Genomic DNA, 18,228 nt, shown 5'->3' on the forward strand with positions numbered 1-18,228 from the left:
GGGTAAAATCTTAAAATAAGTATTAGCTATCCCAACTGAGTGATTCCCATTCAAACAAAAACACACAAAGACTAAGGTCTGTTTTAAGAATGCAAGCATGGTTTGAAGTAACAAGATATATTGATTTAATTCATTACCTTAGTATACTAGAAAAAAAAATGAAGACTCTCAATAGAATCTGAAAAGGTATGTAATAATGTTCAACAAATACTTGTGCTTTATATTTAATCCAACATCTCAGTAGTAAGATACTTTCTTAACATGATGAAGAGTACCTACCAGAAAGTTTGCAATATCATATTTCAAGATGAAATAATAGTGGTATTTGGATCAAAGTCAGAAATAATACAAGAATTACAAGAATACCCATTTACCACCAATATTATTCTCGAATTTGAAATCTACTCAAGAAAACAAGAAAAATAGGAAAAAGTATGATTGTTGAAAAGGAAAAGTGATCATTTTCTAAAGAATACTTTGACAATCTAACAGAATAAACTGAAAAATCATTTCAAGTAACAAGATAGTGACTACAAAAATCAACACACTCTTTTATAAAAATACTAGTCTGAAATTATAATTTAAAAAAATTTCAAGTCTCAACATAAAATAATTGTTTTTATGTTTTATATATTATTTTTGGAATAATCTTAAATGTGCAAGAGCTACGTGAATAATACTACACAACCTCAGTGAAAATCATAGAAATAACTGAATAAATAGAAATATATACAAAGGTCCTTAAGCAAATGACTCAACATTATAACATGTCTATTCTCCCATAATCACTTTCTAAATACAGTGCCATTAAAATAAATATCTTTTAATATACAAAATGATTTTAAACTTCATTTGAATAAATAAAACACAAAAATAGCCAATAATAATGAAAATTGGTTTGCCTTATCAAAAATCAACATCATATAGCTAAAATATTAAAATGATATTGTTTTCAAATAAGTAGATACAAGGAGATTATCATATGAGATAAATGTACTATTTTAAATACCTGGTAGAATAATAATTAACAAATGGTGTTGGAATAATTTACTATATATAAAAATATAAAGTTTTTTTTTTCTTTTCCTCTAAAATTAATTATTTTTTAAAAAAAATTGAAGTATAGTTGATTTATAATATTATGTTAGTTTAAGGTGTAGATCATAGTGATTCAGTATTTTTGCAGATTATACTTCATTATAGGTTATTAGAAGATAATGGGTATAATTCCCTGTTCTAAATAGTATATCTTTATTGCTTATCTATTTTATATATAGTAGTCTGTATCTGTTAATCCCATACCCCTAATTTGTCCCTCTCCCTTTCCCTCTCCCCTCTGGTAACCACAAATTTGTCTTTTATATGGTGAGTCTGTTTCTGTTTTCATATACTTCAATTTCTATTATTTTTCAGATTTCACATATAAGTGATATCATATAATATTTGTATTTCTCTGTCTGACTTAGTTCACTAAGCATAATAGTCTCTAGGTCCATCCACATTGCTGCAAATGGCAGTATTTCATTCAAATATGTAGTTTTATCCTTACTACAACCCCAAACTACAATAATTTCCAAGTGGAATGATATTTAAAAGTAAAAATATAAAAACATAAAAATGTCAGAATAAAATGACTCATCTTTTTATAAGCCTAGAGTTGTAAAGAACATTTTTTAGCATCCTATAAAGAATAGACACCCCAAATACTCACTGGTTTGACCACATTAGAATTAAAGTTTTCTGAACAGCAAAAGACACTATAGATAAAACTAATACACAAATGATAAACTGGAAAAAATATATGATAAGAGAAAATTTCACTGAAATTGTCCCTTCCAAGTTAAATGGAGTAAAATTCTATATAGCAAGTCCATACAAATAGAACAATGAACAAAGAATATGAACAAATAAAGAAAAAGAAAATAAACAAAAGCAAGTACAGAATAAAAGTGGTCAACATAAAAAAGTTATCTTTTATTAATAAGTATGATGTAAATTAAATCTGCATGTTTCTTAATAAAACTATGTTAGCTTATTTGTTTAGACATTTCCAAAGGAGTTTAAGTTTTACAAATCAAAATCATTTAACTTTTACACATTTTTAAAATCCATTATCAAATTGTGACATGATAAGAGGGAAGAGCAAATGAACCATGGGATGTCATTTAGAAGGGAAAATTAATAACTTGGAGCATAATGGAAAGAGAAATTACAGTAATAGGTCAGGAGCTTACCAGGAAGGGGGCCTACAGCAAATTTATTTTATTTCTAGGCAAGGAGAAGGATAAGCAAAAGGACAGCTATCTGGAAATGTGCAATAGGGATATGGTTTCAGAAGCACAGAATGAAAACCATGATCATGCCAGAAAACCTGTCTTAAAAAAGAGTGGCAAAGTGCCTACAGTCTGGAAAATGAGGCAGGACAGAAGGACATAAATTTGGCCAGTTTTCTTCCTGTTATAAAATCAGTCTTCACCTCTTAGTCAGTTGCCCAGAAAGACTGAGAAACTTTGAATACCGAAGAGAACTAAGCTGAAGGGTATCTGGTAGATTTCCAGTCTCTGCATGAAATAATTCAGGCAGGAATACTCCTTGTAGTCCTTGGAAATGTAGACACAATATCTGTATACACAGAGTAGAAGGTAACTTCCACATTGTGTATTTTAACAAAAAAAGTTCTGTGGTTACAGTGCCAGTTGTCCTCTAACTGGTTCTAAAAGGTCAGGATAGCATGCAGATATATGAGTGTTCTGGGTGAACAGCTGAGATGGAACCATGATTACAAAAAACATGTTTTGGGGCTTCCCTGGTGGCACAGTGGTTGAGAATCTGCCCGCCAATCCAGGGGACACGGGTTCGAGCCCTGGTCTGGGAAGATCCCACATGCCGCGGAGCAACTAGGCCCGTGAGCCACAACTACTGAGCCTGCGCGTCTGAAGCCTGTGCTCCGCAACAAGAGAGGCCACGATAGTGAGAGGCCCGCGCACCGCGATGAAGAGTGGCCCCCGCTTGCCGCAACTAGAGAAAGCCCTCGCACAGAAACGAAGACCCAACATAGCAATCAATCAATCAATCAATCAATAAATCTTTAAAAACAAAACAAAAAAAAACAAAGAAACATATGTTTCAATAAAGGAAAAATGGACACTTCATTGAATAATATTAAGAATAAAGGAATTTTTACTTACATTTGTATTTATATTTGTCTTGTGACCCCTAGGAGAGAGTCAGTGTATCGTATGTTACTGATATTACAGCTCTTAGGTATGTGCATGGGACCAACAGAATTGATTTTGCAAGATGTTAAAAGATGCCAGGAAAGTTACCATCTGGCATAATTTATAAGTATCTCCCTTATAATTTTTTCCTAATTTCTATCTATCTCAGATTTAAGTCACATAATTTTCCTTTATTCACCTCAATTCACAAAGTATTTGTTGAAAGGTACTATGAGCCCTTCATAGCTCCTGTCCCTGTGCCTTTCCCACATGTGTTATGCTATAAGATAAGCTGTCTGCTCAATTCTCTCATTTTCCTAGTGATCTCTCTGTTGACCTTGGCAACCCTCACAGTTTAACAACTCAGATTATGTATTAATCTAGCATTCACTTGCTGCTTTTTAAAAATAATTCTGAAAGTGCTTGGTTGTAAAAATTTTCTTATCCATATCTATGGAGTCAAGCATAATATATGGTGTCACAGGTTTTTCCAGAAAGGAGATACCAAGATAGTAAAGTGTGCAAAAGGTTTATTGGGAAGTAATACTCTTTAAAGGAAAACGGAGGAAGTGGATTAAGCAGGGAGAGTCAAAGTTTCTGCCAACCGATCAGGAGCTCTGAAGCAAAGTCTGTCTCTATCTGAAGGTCCAACAATGAGCAGTAATGGCCAGGCCCTTGTAACACTGCCTTACTCCGTAATTGCCTGAAGGCTGCCTAGAGAATAGTGTGACCTCGACTTGAAAGCAGAGGTGGACCCAGAACAATCTAACAGCTGGAGCTGTCAGCTAGCCGCACTCCTTGCATCTGAGCAGCCACATATGGTGTCTAATATTACCCCTGTATGCCTCTGTCCTAATCTTATTCATTTAGCTCCAAGTTTTCTCCTTTCAGTCTCAGTAAAATCTTTGATTAAAGGGGACAGGCTTTACTTATTTTATTTTTACTGCCAGTGACAAGCAGAGGATGTGATATTTAGAAAGCACCTAGTAAATATCTGCAAAATTTTATTAAATGGATAAAGTTAGCCCATTATGTGTTGATTAAGTCAAAAAGCTACAGCTTCACTTCTAAGTCATCATTTTTGCTTCTTTGGACCCCAAAACATAGGTGAATTAAACTTAAATTAAATTACCCTTAGCCCCTGCTAGCCCTTAGAGACTCTTCTGATAAATATCTCATACTTCTACCTGACCCTAAAAGCCATTATTTCCCATAAGTCTTAATACTCAGGACAACTCTAACTTCTTTGATCAGACCCTTAGATGTAGGCAACTGACTAAACTGGATTTGAATTTATATACTCCTTTCAATTCCATACTTTATATAATCAGTCCCTACCTAGTAAGTTATTCCTATTTCTTTCCCCTCTCCCTACAAGTTCCGGCATAGGAATTGCTTTATGGCAATCTTTAAGGCCTTAGAATTTGTTAGTGCTAAGGACATTCTAAATATTCAAAAAGTACCCATTTGAAATGAACTGTATTGCTGATGGGGCCTGAAAATGACTGTTAGGCAATAACAAAGAGCATGTAAGAATGTCATTACAAAGCTTTTTTCTTAAGACTTTCATAAGTTCGTACAACATCCCAGAAACTCATTGATAATAAAGGTCAGTTTCCAGTGTAAGGAAAGACTCTTCACAAAACACTGAAATTTAAAAACTGAAATATCTATCCGTAAGTTTCTTTTTAACTCTCCACATAATAAAATAAGGTGACCCATTCCACATCTCCTGAATCTGATATGAGATCAACCCTCGCAATATTTTCTTAGTATCACCTACTGTTAAACTAAACAAAGAGGGCAAAAGTCATTTCATTATTTTTTGGCTTCTAAAATTATGGAGCTGATTATTCTTTCTCCCTGCCCCCCTATTTACCTGAATTCAAAGTAGGCACAAAAACCCCCAAACTCAAATATAATAAGTTACTTGGATTTGTAAAATTAAAATTAGCACAACTTCACTCTGCCATGCAAGCTGTGCTCCACACAACTCCAGGGAATGTCATCCACACAGACTGTGATATAAATGCACTCATGCAACGTGCAAAGCAGCAGGCCTGAGTAAGGTAAAGTCGTCTCGTTCCTCTCTTACTCACATAGGCCATGTGATTATAAATCATTACAGTTTTTTAATAGTAAAAAGAGCACTATACCCCACTAAAAGATATACGGATGACAAGTAAACATCTGAAAAGATGTCATCACATGTCATTAAGGAATTGCAAATTAAAGCAACAATGAGATATTATTGCATACCTATTAGAATGGCCAAAACCTACTTACACTGACAATACCAAATGGTGAAAATGTGGAGCAACAAGAACCTCATTCATTGCTAGTGGGAATGCAAAATGGTACAACCACTTTGGAAGATAGTTTTGCAGGTTTTCTTCAAAACTAAGCATCCTCCTACCAAAAACCCAGCAATCAGGCATCCTTGTATTTATCCAAACAAGTTGAAATTTTATGTGCACACAAAAACCTGTACATGGCTGTTTATACCCACTTTGTTCATAATTACTAAAATTTGTAAGTAACCAAGATGTCCTTCAATAGGTGAATGGATACATAAATTGTTGTACCTCCAGACAATGGAATATTCTTTAGTTCTAAAAAGCAATGAGTTATTAAACCATGAAAAGACATGGAGGAAACTTAAATGCATATTACTAAGTGAAAGAAGCCAGTCTAAAAAGGCTACACATGCTACATACTATATTATTCCAACTATATGACATTCTGGAAAAGGAAAAACTATGGAGACAGTAAAAATATTATAGGTTGCCAAGGGTTAGGGGAAAATAAGGATGAATAGGCAGAACACAGAGGATTTTTAGGGCAGTGAAACTATTCTGTATAATATTGTAATGGTGGATATGTCATTACATATTTGTCAAAACCCATAGAAGGTACAACACCAAGAGTGAACCCTAATGTAAACTGGACTTTGGGTGATAATGCTGTGTCAATGTAGGTTCATTGATTGTAATAAATATACCACTGTGGTACAGGATGTGGATAATGGATACTGTATATATGTGGGGACAGGGAGTAACATGGAGACTCTCTATACTTTCTGCTAATTTTGCTGTGAACCTAAAAGTGCTCTAAAAAGAATGTTTATTAACTAAGAAAAGAGAATTGTTAATGTGGAATATAACACAAAATAGAGGTTCCTGAAGGCAATATTTCTATATTTATGTTATAAAAAATGGAGATAAAATGTTTTTATCCACAATGCAAAATCTTTGTTTTTATTATATAAATAAAACATGATTTCTGATTAGAAAGAATATATAAAATTGTCAGAAAGAAAGGAATAATCACCTAACATTCTACCACTTAAATAACCACTATTAACAGATTGATGATTGTGATTTTCATGTATTTTTAATGCATATGTGGTACAATTAAAAGTTACTTTATATTTTTTAACCCTTATTAAAAATTATAATATGTTAAAAGACAAATAGTTCCTCAGGTATGTATGTGTGTGTGTATATATATATATATATATATATATATACACACACACACCTTTAAGAAAATGTATTTAATACATTGGAAAGGGTTCACAGGAGGATTATCTTCGAGTATATTTTGATCTATTTTGTTTTACAAAAATGGTATTCAACATGGAATGTATATTGTTCCATCCATATTAGTTATGAGAAAAATGAATCTTTGGAACCAAAGGAAAATCAATAAAAATATCCTAGAATTCAACCAAATCATCAGTTCTAAAGCAAATCTTACTTTAGTATAGATGACTGCCATATTATATTATGTTTCCAGGAACTATAGAATGCCATAAAGGAGAACAAGATGTGAACATTCAATGCGCTAGAAGTGGTTCAATGTAAGAACTCTCTTCCAGAGAAATCGATTAGCTTGCCCTATGGATCTTTTTCCTCATTCTGTTGATAACTAGGGAGAACATATGCACCCTCTCCAGAAGATGAGTCAAGATAAAGGGTGTGAAATTCCAATATTAATGCTTCAAGGCAAGAGGGTGTTGCTCAAGTCCTAAGAAAAAATTAGATCATGATTCTAGGAGGTGAGCTGTCAAAGAAGACAGAGATCCACAACACATAGATTTGTTCTATCTTTCCATGAGGTTATAACAGTAAGGGTTCCTGGCCATCACTCTTTCTTACCTCTTAGGTGCTTTCTTTCCTTCCTAACAACATATGACTAAAGCAGCTTAAGGAAGTTTCAAATATGAGGGTGTGGAGGCAAGAGGAAAGAGGGCAACTAATCTTCTCTGAGATAAATATATGGCAAATTTCCTTCCCCTGCTCTTAATCTCTGTCCTTTTGGCTATAATGAGTGTGACTTTCTTTCATACTATATCCCTTCTAAAATTCATGTTTGCAATATAGGAAATAACTATTCAAGATAAAAAAGCATGGGTAACAAAGAATATATCATTGTCTAGCCCAGGTTACTAAAATATTGCAATGGAATTCTAGACCAAAGCCTCAGTTAGGAACTGCTTTGTTTGCTATTACTCCCAGTACATACATTTTCCTTGGTAACTTTTGAGTAAAAGGATTGACTGTGCAAAAGCAGATTTCAAATAGCCTTGGGTACCCCAGCAAAACCCATCATAAGAGTATCTAGATTTCCCTAAAATCCCACAAAATAATATACAAATGTCCCTAAAGCTTGATCTAATTGACCACCATAATTCTGTATTTATGTCAGCCTATTCAATAACAGAAGAAAAACCACCCTCTGACCAATATATGTAAGCCATGGATAAATAATATCTCTAGCAATTGTTTTAGATCCTCAATGTCTTCTACTCCAATCCAGTTTTTTATCAGATTCTTTCATCATGGCTTCTACCTTTTGGTTCTGTATATCATTTACAGTTTATTTTTGCACCATTAACTCTGGATGTTTATATGGACTTCTGGCTTTGCACCACAGCATTTCCTAAGTGAATGTGACTTGAACTCACACCTCTGGTTCTTTCCATTTTAGGTTACCATTAATATCGGAAAATTTAAGCCCTTGGGAGACCAAGCACGTTTCATCCCCAAACAGGAGCAGATTCAGACAATGATTGCTTTCTCTAATTACTGAAACTCGAATTCCATTCTTGATTAACGCTTTCCATTACTTTGCTCACAGTATTTTTTTCTAATGCACTCCCAGTATTAAATGCTGATATTTTCTCAACCCCTTCCCTTTCCCTATTCCCTAACTCTTTTAATGTTTTCTGGATCCTAGGTTCTCTTAGGTATTCTATGGTATTAACTGTTCTCACTATAGCTTCTAATAAACCAAGCTCCAAGTCACTAAAGACTAGACATGTGAGTAGTAAAAATAATAAAATAATAATATATCAACTGAGTGAGCTGAAGAGAAGACTAAAAATGAAGCTAGCAGAAGATGGAGTGACAATTATATATAGAAGAAATAGATTCAAAGATGAATCTTACAATGAAAAATTATTTCAGTTACTATAAGAAAGTAAGCTTTGAAGACAACTTCATAATGTTGTATGAATGGTAGTTATAAACAATGAAAAAAGCATAGGAAAATGTATATATTTATAGACTATGAAATAATAGTTTTTAATAAATGACATTAGTAGTGATGTGGTTAGTAGAATTACTAATATCAAAGAGCTTTAGAAAACTCCTTATAATTAATATATTTTAGCAAAAGATTTAAAACATTCAAAATACTTCCAAAGTCTTGAAATGGTATATTATATGTAACTTCATAAGTATTAAATAATATAATGTTTATAATATATATTATTCCTATCTATGTATATATAATAGTCACTTGCCATAACACAACATATATACAAATATACATATATATGGATATGTATATACACATCTACACTTATATATGGGTGTTGGCTATCAGTATATCCAAATTGGTTATCAGTATACAACATACCCATATCCAACTTGGATATCAGTATACATCAGTGAAAGTCTTCTCTATAGAAAGCATATAAAAAGCAGGTGACATGCCTGAAATCAACATGTTTATATTCTACAAAGAGGGCCAAAAGACACTTCACATAAACTTTATAGAGCATACTATCATCTGGAGCAAATTAATACAGTTGGCACTGCGTGCTAATGAGGAAAAAGTTTTGAATAGGATACATTTGCCTTGTAAACCTATGTTTTTATTCAATGGATAAACTTTGGTGGGATTTAAGGGCCTGAGGACATTACTGTACTATATCTAGGACACGTGTCCTCAATTACATTGAAATCAGACTAATGTCAGTTTGGATAGTTTGTATTCCCTTCTAATTAGGTTAATGTAATGGAAACATTTGTAGCTCAGGCTATTCAGGTACAGGTGCAAATATGAAGGAGTTTACAGACAAACACAGTGCTTTATAAATTACAAAAAGTTCATTCCAGTTAATTATACTATAATGCCGAGTTTTCATTTTTACCATTACCTAATGGTAAAAGCAAAACAAAATTCTAAAAATAAAAAAGCACAAACTTTAGAGTCAGATGATCTCGAGTTAAGTCCTAGCCAAGTCACTTAACTGTTTGGCTTTTGGTAAGTTAATCAACCCCTATGAGCCTTAGTTTCCTTAATCATAAAAAAAGAGGTAAAAATACCTATCTTACAGTATTGTGAAGAATAAATTACATACCACATGCAAAATATCTGACACAGTGCCTGGTACATAGTATGTACTCAATAAATATAAATTTCTTTCTATTTTTATTGTGTCCTTAAAGCAATACATGATTTTGCACAAAATACTGAGTGAATATTATACTATATGTACAATTATCAGCCTTTAATAAACTAAATATTTATGTTTTCAGCTACTGAGAATATGTTTTATATAACTATTAATAACTACTTCCAATAATTAATAAGAGAAAACACATATATAAAGCATAAATTATAAAATGGTTCTGTTAAGAGTGATTAATAGACCACAAAAATTACATTTATACTATATTATATGAATTTTATCACATCAAGAAAATCTCAAGCATAATATTAACAAGATAATAGAAGATATTTAAAAGAGATTAAAGAAATTATTACTAATGTAATATAAACTATAACTATAGTGTCTTAAAAATATTTCAAAGAAAAGTAATAAAATAATTATACTTACATGTTTCCAACGTGCAAGCTTTTCTGTTATATTGGTTCCAGGCTGAAAAAAGAGATCCTTAAAGAGCTTATCTTCAAATCCTTTGTGTTTGTAAATCCATTTTTTTTCACTTTTACTAATAGTTTTTTCCTGATGTTTTTTATACAAGAACAAGTGGCTGAATATAAGGGGGGGGGGGGAGGGAGGGAGAACTGTCGTTTAGTTTTTTTGCAAAAAAAAAAAGGAAGAAAACTACTTATGAGTTCACTTATATCTTAGAAAACATAGTGGAAAACTTAATGTAATATTTGTTTTCATATTATTACTATATAAAACGAGGCATTAGGGCTGGCTCATCAACATTCATCAAGGGATGAATGAGTGCTGAGAAATCTCTGGGGACATGAATGCACAAACAATTCTGTAACTACATCTGGCTATGCATTTTATAATATAATGTCAGAGAGAACATGACTAAATTATCTATAGAAATATGTTAACCAATATAAATTCTTTTTATCTTTCTTCTCCAGTGAAGAAATAACTTCTTATTTCCACCTAGGAAAACTACTTTACAGCAGTACTGTCCAAGAGAATATAATGTATGCCATAAAATAACTTAAAATTTTCTATTAGCCACACTAAAAAAAAGTAAAAAGAAATAGGTGAGATTAATTTTAATACATTTGACCCTTGAACAACACAAGTGTGAACTGCATGAGTTCACTTATATATGAATTTTTTTCAATAAAAATAGTACTATACTATCTGTGGTTGGTTGAATCCACCACACTGTGGAACCCGCAAGTACACAGGGACAAGTATAAAGGACTAGAGCATCTACAGATTTTGGTATCTGCAGCAGGTCCTGGAACCAATCTCTTGCAGATAGCAAGCGATGACTGTATTATGTTTTATTTAACCTAATGTATTCAAAATATTACTAGATAAATGGCATCAACAAACTAATATCACAATAGTAAAATACTAAATGTTAGCTCTGTAAGATCAAAAACAAGGGAAGGATAACATCTCTCACCCAATCTATTCAACATTGTACTCGAAGTCTTACTCAGTCCAATAAGGCAATAAGAAGAAAATCATATACCAATATAATCTTTGAATACAGATGCAAAAATTCTAAATACTAATAAAAAGAATCCAGCAATGTAAGCAAAGAATAACAAGACTATGACCAAGTATTACAAAGCTCATTACATAAACAATTTAATGAAGAGAAAAAATGTAAGAGTATATAAATGGATGCAGAAAGGCATTGGATAAAATTCAGCACCCAATCTTTATTTTAAATTTTTTGTAAGAGAGGATATCAAAGTAAACTACTTCAATATCATGGAGACGGATTACCAAAAACCAATAATATTCATTATATGTGATGAAAGAGCAAAATCATTTGAATTAAAATGATGAAACAGGTAGGAAGTTTACTGTTACCATTATTATTAAATAGCAAAAGAAAAACAAAATTGACCAAGGAAAGCAATTTTTCCATTTCTCAGATTTTTTAAGTGGGCTCCGTCTATTCATTCCTTCATTCAAATATTTTCACTGATGATCTACAAATTAGTTAGGGTGAAATACGTTAAGAGAATAAAACTTATAATGGTTCAAATAAGACAGAATTTTACTTTTCTCACATGCAGTCTACACTGGTGGAGCAGCACTGCTCCATAAAATAATTCAATCTTGCCTCACCATACTCAAAGACACTGTCGTTAACCCACATGACTAATGCATTCCAGCCCATGGGAAGGGAAAGGCATGAAAACAAAGGGGGTACAATTACCATTTAAGTATTTGAAGCAGCAGTTGTGGTCATTAATTCTGTTCACTTACAAATCTAACAAAAATATAGTCAGATGAACATACTTAGCTGCAAGTAAAATTGGTTAACAAAATCTCTAGTAGTTACTCAACTGCTAAAAGAAAAGAGAAGAATGGATTTTCAAGGAAAAAGTAGTATTTTGAAAATGAGCATTATGTGGTCTGTGAAGAGAAGAAAGTCTGTAATACCATGAAGGTTATATTCTCTAATAAGTAGAGTTAGATAATACAGAAATAAAACACTAAATATATAATAAGTGAATTGCTTTTCACATAGGCTGGATTGGGATAGTATTGTTAAGAGGAAACAAGTTATAGTGAGAATCTCAGAAAAACATTCTAGTAAAGCAAATGACAAGTACAAAAGGCCAGGTGGAAGTATGCTTAGTGAGGCAAGAACACACTTGGCATGTTTGAAGAACAGGAAGGTCACTGGGATGGACAGTCATTGCAGAGTTTTAAGCAGAAGAGTGGCTTTGAGATCAGAGAAGATCAAGATGGTGAAGTAGGAGGATGTGGAAATAACCTCCCCCCAACGAACACATCAAAAATACATCTACATGTGGAACAATCCTCACTGAAAAGTAAGCAGAGACTGGAAGAAATATTCCTGTACAACCAAAGCTGTGAGAAAGATCCCCACAGAATCAGGTAGGAAGGAAGAGATGTGATCAGGTCAGGACCTGTGCCCCTGGGAGGAGACTCAGAGGAAAAGAGATACTACACAGGTGGAGACCCTCCCTGGGGAATGAGCAGTTCGAGCCACGTATTGAGCACCCCAGCCCTGGGGTCCAACACTGGGAAGGCAAGCCCACTTGTCTGGTTCCAGGGCCGGTGGGACTAACAGCAGGGCTGTGGGAAGCCTGCTTGTGAGGAGTATGCACAAACTCCCTTGCTCCCGAAACAGTGCAGAGGGGGTGGATTGAGACTGCAGGGTGGCTGGCTGATTTCCTGGAACCGCCCTGGCTTGTGTACCAACCTAAGGAGAGTGGTCACTCATGATGCAGCTCCACACTGGGGAGAGGGCTCTGTGGCTGAGGGACAAAGGACACTCAGACACAAAGCAGCAACTGAGCGGAGCAGGGGCAACCATTACTGGTGCTCACACAGGCAGTGCATTGGAAGCAGTCCAGGTCCCTGCCAAGGCCAGACCACCAGAGCTTGTGCCCCAACTCACACCAAGCCCACATGCTAGCCACTCTTGCCCCATCATTGCTTCCCTCTGGGGTGAGAGTGCGGGTGCTGGGAGTGGGAAGAGCAAACATTTAATGGGAACAGACAGAGCCGGCTTGAACATGACCCCCAGGGCTTCTGCTCCAGCAGCTTGGGACATGCCCCCTCCACCAACAGGGTGGTGACAGCCACTGAGCAGAGGAAAAGCCCCAGCTCACACACGGCTCTGGACCTAGCCACTCCTTCTCCAGCCCCACCTCCTACTAAGGTGATAGCTGCAAGCACACCTTGAGGAAAGATGTGACTAGTATTGTCAGATCTAGCTCTCCCATCAAGGCCACTGGGCACACACAGACTGTAGAGAAATGCTTCCACACAAGGACATTCTTTCAGGACTGCAATAAGTTACTGTTTCACCTAATTTCATAGAGACAGAGAAAGTTAAGCAAAATGAGAAGATAGAGGAATTTTGTTTCAATTGAAAAGGCAAGAGAAAACCCCTGAAAAACAACCAATGAAACAGAAAGAAATAATTTACCAGATAGAGTTCAAAGCATTAGTAATAAGAATGCTAAATGAATTAGAGAAAATTATAGATTAATAAAGTGCAAATTTTAACAAGGAACTAGAAATATAAAAAAGGACCAATCAGAACTGGAGAATACAGTAACTGAAATGAAAAACAAACTAAAAGAAAAACCAACATTTGCATTATAGGGATCTGAGAAAAAGAGAGAAGAGGGTTGAAAGTGTATTTGATGAAATTATGACTGAAAACTTCCCAAACATGAAGAAGGAAATAGATATCCAGGTACAGTAAGCACAGAGGGTCCCAAACAAGATGAACCCAAACAGACCCACACCAGGACATATTATAATTAAAACGACAAAAGTTAAAGAGAGAATTCTAAAGGTAGCAAGACAAAAACAAAGCATCATATACAAGGGAACCCTCAAAAATCAGCTGGTAGCCTCATAAGGCTATCAGCTAATTTTTATGCAGAAAAATTACAGGCCAGAAGGGAGTAGCATGATATATTCAAAATGCTGAAAGGGAAAAACTGCAACCTAGGACATACTACCCAGCATGATTATCATTTAGAATTGGAAAGATAACTTCTCAGACAAGCAAAAACAAAAAGAATTCATTAATACTAAACCTACCCTAAAAGAAATGTTAAAGAATCTTTTCTAAGTGGAAAAGAAAAGGCTATAACAAGAAGAAAGAATCTATAAAGGAAAAATCCCACTAGTTAAGGCAAATACATAGTAAAGGATGAAAATCAACCACTTAAATAAGCTAGTACAAATATTTAAAAACAAAAAATTGTAAAATCAACTATCACTACAATAATCAGTAAAGGATACACATGAAGATGTAATATATGACATCAAAAACAATATGTGTGGGAGGGGAGTAAAAAGTGTAGATATTTTAGAATGTGTTTGAATTTAAAGGACTACCCATTTAAAACAAATAGATATAGTTACAGGTCAACATATATGAACCCCATGGTAACCATAAATCAAAAACCTACAATAGATACACAAAAAATAGAAAGAAACACAGTATTCAATTAAAGAAAATCATCAATTCACAGGGAAGAAACTAATAGAAGAAGAAAACAACAGAGAAGAACTACAAAAGCAACCAGAAAATAAGTGATAAAATGGCAATAAGTACATACCTATCAATAGTTACTTTAGATGTCAATGGACTAAATGCTCCAATCAAAAGACATAAGATAGCTGACTGAATTAAAAAACAAGTCCTATCCATAGAAAAAGTAGAACAAATTGAAACCAAAGTTAGCAGAAAAAGTAGAAAAAGAAGAATAAAATGATCCCAAAGTTAGAAGAAGGATGAAAATAATAAAGATTAGAGAGGAAATATGTGAAATAGAGAACAGGAAAACAATAGAAAATGTAACCAACCTAAGAGTTGGTTCTTTGAAAAGATAAACAAAATTACAAAGCTTTAGCTAGACTAAGGAGAAAAAAAAAAAAAAAAAAGAGAAATGACCCAAATTGACAAAATTGTAAATGAAAAATGAGACATTACAATTTATACCACAGAGACATGACAGATCATAAGAGACCATTATGAACAACTATATGCCAACAAACTGGACAACTTAGAAGAAACTGAAAAATTATTAGAAACACAACTACTCGAAACAAATTAGGAATAAATAGAAAGTCTGAATAGACCAATTACCAATAAGGAGATCAAATCAGTAATAAAAAGTCTCCCAATGAAGAGAAGCCCAGGACCAGATGGCATCACTGGTGAATTTTACCAAACATTTAAAGAATTAGCACCAATTATTCTTAAACTCTCCCAAAAAATCAAAGAGGAGGAAACACTCCCAGACTCATTTTATGAGGCCAGCATTACTCTGATACCAAAGCCAGATAAGGACACTAACAGAAAAGAAAACTACGATTCAATCCATGTTGAATATAGGTGCAAAAAGTCTCAATAAAACATTAGCAAACTGAATTTAGCAGCACAGTTAAAGATCCTTCACCATGATCAAGTGGGATTTATACATGGGATGCAAAGAAGGTTCAACATATGCAAATAAATGTGATCCATTACATAAATAGAATGAAAGAAAAAAATCATATGATCATCTCAAGAGATGCAGAAAAAGCATTTGACAAAATTCAACTTCTGTTCATGATAAAAACTCTCAACAAATTAGGTATAGAAGGAATATAACACAATAAAGGCCATATATAATAAGCACTCAGCTATCATCATACTCAATCATGAAACGCTGAAATATTTTCCTCTAGAATCAGGAGTAAGACAAGGGTGCCCACTCTCACCACTCCAATTCAACATAGAACTGGAAGTCCTTGCCAGAGCAATCAGGCAAGAAAATGAGAGAAAAGAAATAAAAGAAAACATAGGAAAATGTAGGAAAAGAAGTAAAATTATCTCTATTTGCAGATGACATGATTTTATATACAGAAAATCTTAAAGACTCCATTAAAAAAAACTGTTAGATATAATTGAAAAAGTCAGTACAACTGTAGGATACAAAATTAACACTCAAAAATCAGTAATGTTTCTACCACTATCGACGATATGGAAAAGAAATAGAGAAAAAAGTCCCATTTAAAATAACATCAAAAACAATAAAATATCAGGACTAAACTTAACTAAGGAGGTGAAAGATTTCTACTCTGAAAACAACAAAATATTAATGAAAGAAACTGAAGACACAAATAAATAGAAAAGTATCCTATGTTCATAGATTGGGAAAATGAATATTGTTAAAATGTCAATACATCCAGAAGCCACCTACAGATTCAATGAAATCCCTATCAAGATTCCAATGGCATTTTTCATAGAAGTAGGAAAAAATCCTAATATTTATATGGAGCCACTATATACCCAAAATAGCCAAAGCAATCCTGAGAAAGAAGAACACTGGAGGCATTACACTCCCTGATTTCAAACTATACTACAAAGTTATAGTAATTAAAACAGTATTGTATTGACATAAAAACAAGCCCATATATCAACGAAACAGAATAAGGAGCACAGAAATAAAACCGTGCATATATGGGTCAATTAATTTATGACAAAGGAGCCAAGAATCAACAATGGGAAAAGGACAGTCTCTTCAATAAACAGCATTGAGAAAACCAAACAGCAACATGCAAAAGAATGAAACTGCTCCACTATCTTACAGCATACACAAAAATTAACTCAAAATGGATTAAAGACTTAAATGTAAGACATGAAACCATGAAACTCCTTGGAAGTAGACATAGGAAAAATGTCATTGGCATGGTTCTTGGCAATGATTTTTTGGATATGACACCTGTAGTACAAGCAACAAAATCAAAAGTAAACAAGTGGAACTATATCAAATTAAAAAGCTTCTGCACAGCAAAAGAAATAAGCAACAAGATGAAAAGACAAGCTACAGAATGTGAAAAAATATCTGTAAGCCATATATCTGATAAGGGGTTAATATCCAAAATATATAAAGAACTCATAGAACTCAAAAACAAACAAAAAAATGAATAATCAAATTTAAAAATGGGTAAAAGACCTGAACAGATATTTTTCCAAAGAAGAATTCCACATGGCCAACAGACACAAGAAAAGATGCTTAACATCGCTAATCATCAGGGAAATGCAAATCAAAACCACAGTGCAGTATCACCTCATACCTGTTACAATGGCCATCATCAAAAAGACAACAGACAACAAATGCTGCCAAGGATGCAGAAGGGAAGGAAGCCTTGTGCACTGTTGGTGGGATTGTAAACTGATATAGCCACTATAAAGAACAGTACGAAGAATCCTCAAAAAATTAAAAACAGAACTACGACATGACTCAGCAATTTCACTTCTGAACATATATCCAAACCAACCCCCCACAAAAAAGCACCAACTCAAAATTATATCTAAACCCCAGACATGCCTTGTAAGAAATACTAAAGGAAGTTCTTCAGGTCGAAAGCAAGTGACCTCAAACAGTAATTTAAATCCACAAAAAAAATAAAGAGTGCTGGTAAAAAATTGTGTAATTATAAAACAATATAAATTCAAATTTCTACTCATTTCTTCTCTTAACTAATTTAAAAAATAATTGTATAATATAATATTTAGATAATTGTATTTTTGTCTAAAACATGTATAAATGTAATGTATTTGACAATAATAGCACAAGACAGCAGGTGGAAGCAAAGCTGTTTTGGAGTAATAAAATAATACTAGATGGTAATTTAAATCCACAGGAAAAAATGAAAAGAAATAGAAATATGATAAATAGTACTGTCAATGTAACAAACTCAATGAATATATACTTGTTCTTCTTTTTTGCCTTAGCTCCTTTAAAGGACATAACACTTTAT

General features: G+C 33.5%; 1 protein-coding gene across 2 annotated transcripts in view; it reads right to left on the minus strand.

The window, feature by feature from the left end:
* The window catches only part of LRRIQ3 (leucine rich repeats and IQ motif containing 3), a 198,743-nt gene that overhangs the window by 95,719 nt on the left and 84,796 nt on the right, over positions 1-18,228 (minus strand). For both annotated transcript variants that reach the window (XM_007182950.2, XM_028166711.1), the window contains exon 4: positions 10,351-10,507. In XM_007182950.2, the coding sequence (XP_007183012.2) occupies positions 10,351-10,507 (157 nt within the window). The remainder of the gene's footprint in view (positions 1-10,350; positions 10,508-18,228) is intronic.

Source organism: Balaenoptera acutorostrata, chromosome 1, assembly GCF_949987535.1.
Source record: "Balaenoptera acutorostrata chromosome 1, mBalAcu1.1, whole genome shotgun sequence".
Classification (NCBI taxonomy): Eukaryota; Metazoa; Chordata; class Mammalia; order Artiodactyla; family Balaenopteridae; genus Balaenoptera; species Balaenoptera acutorostrata.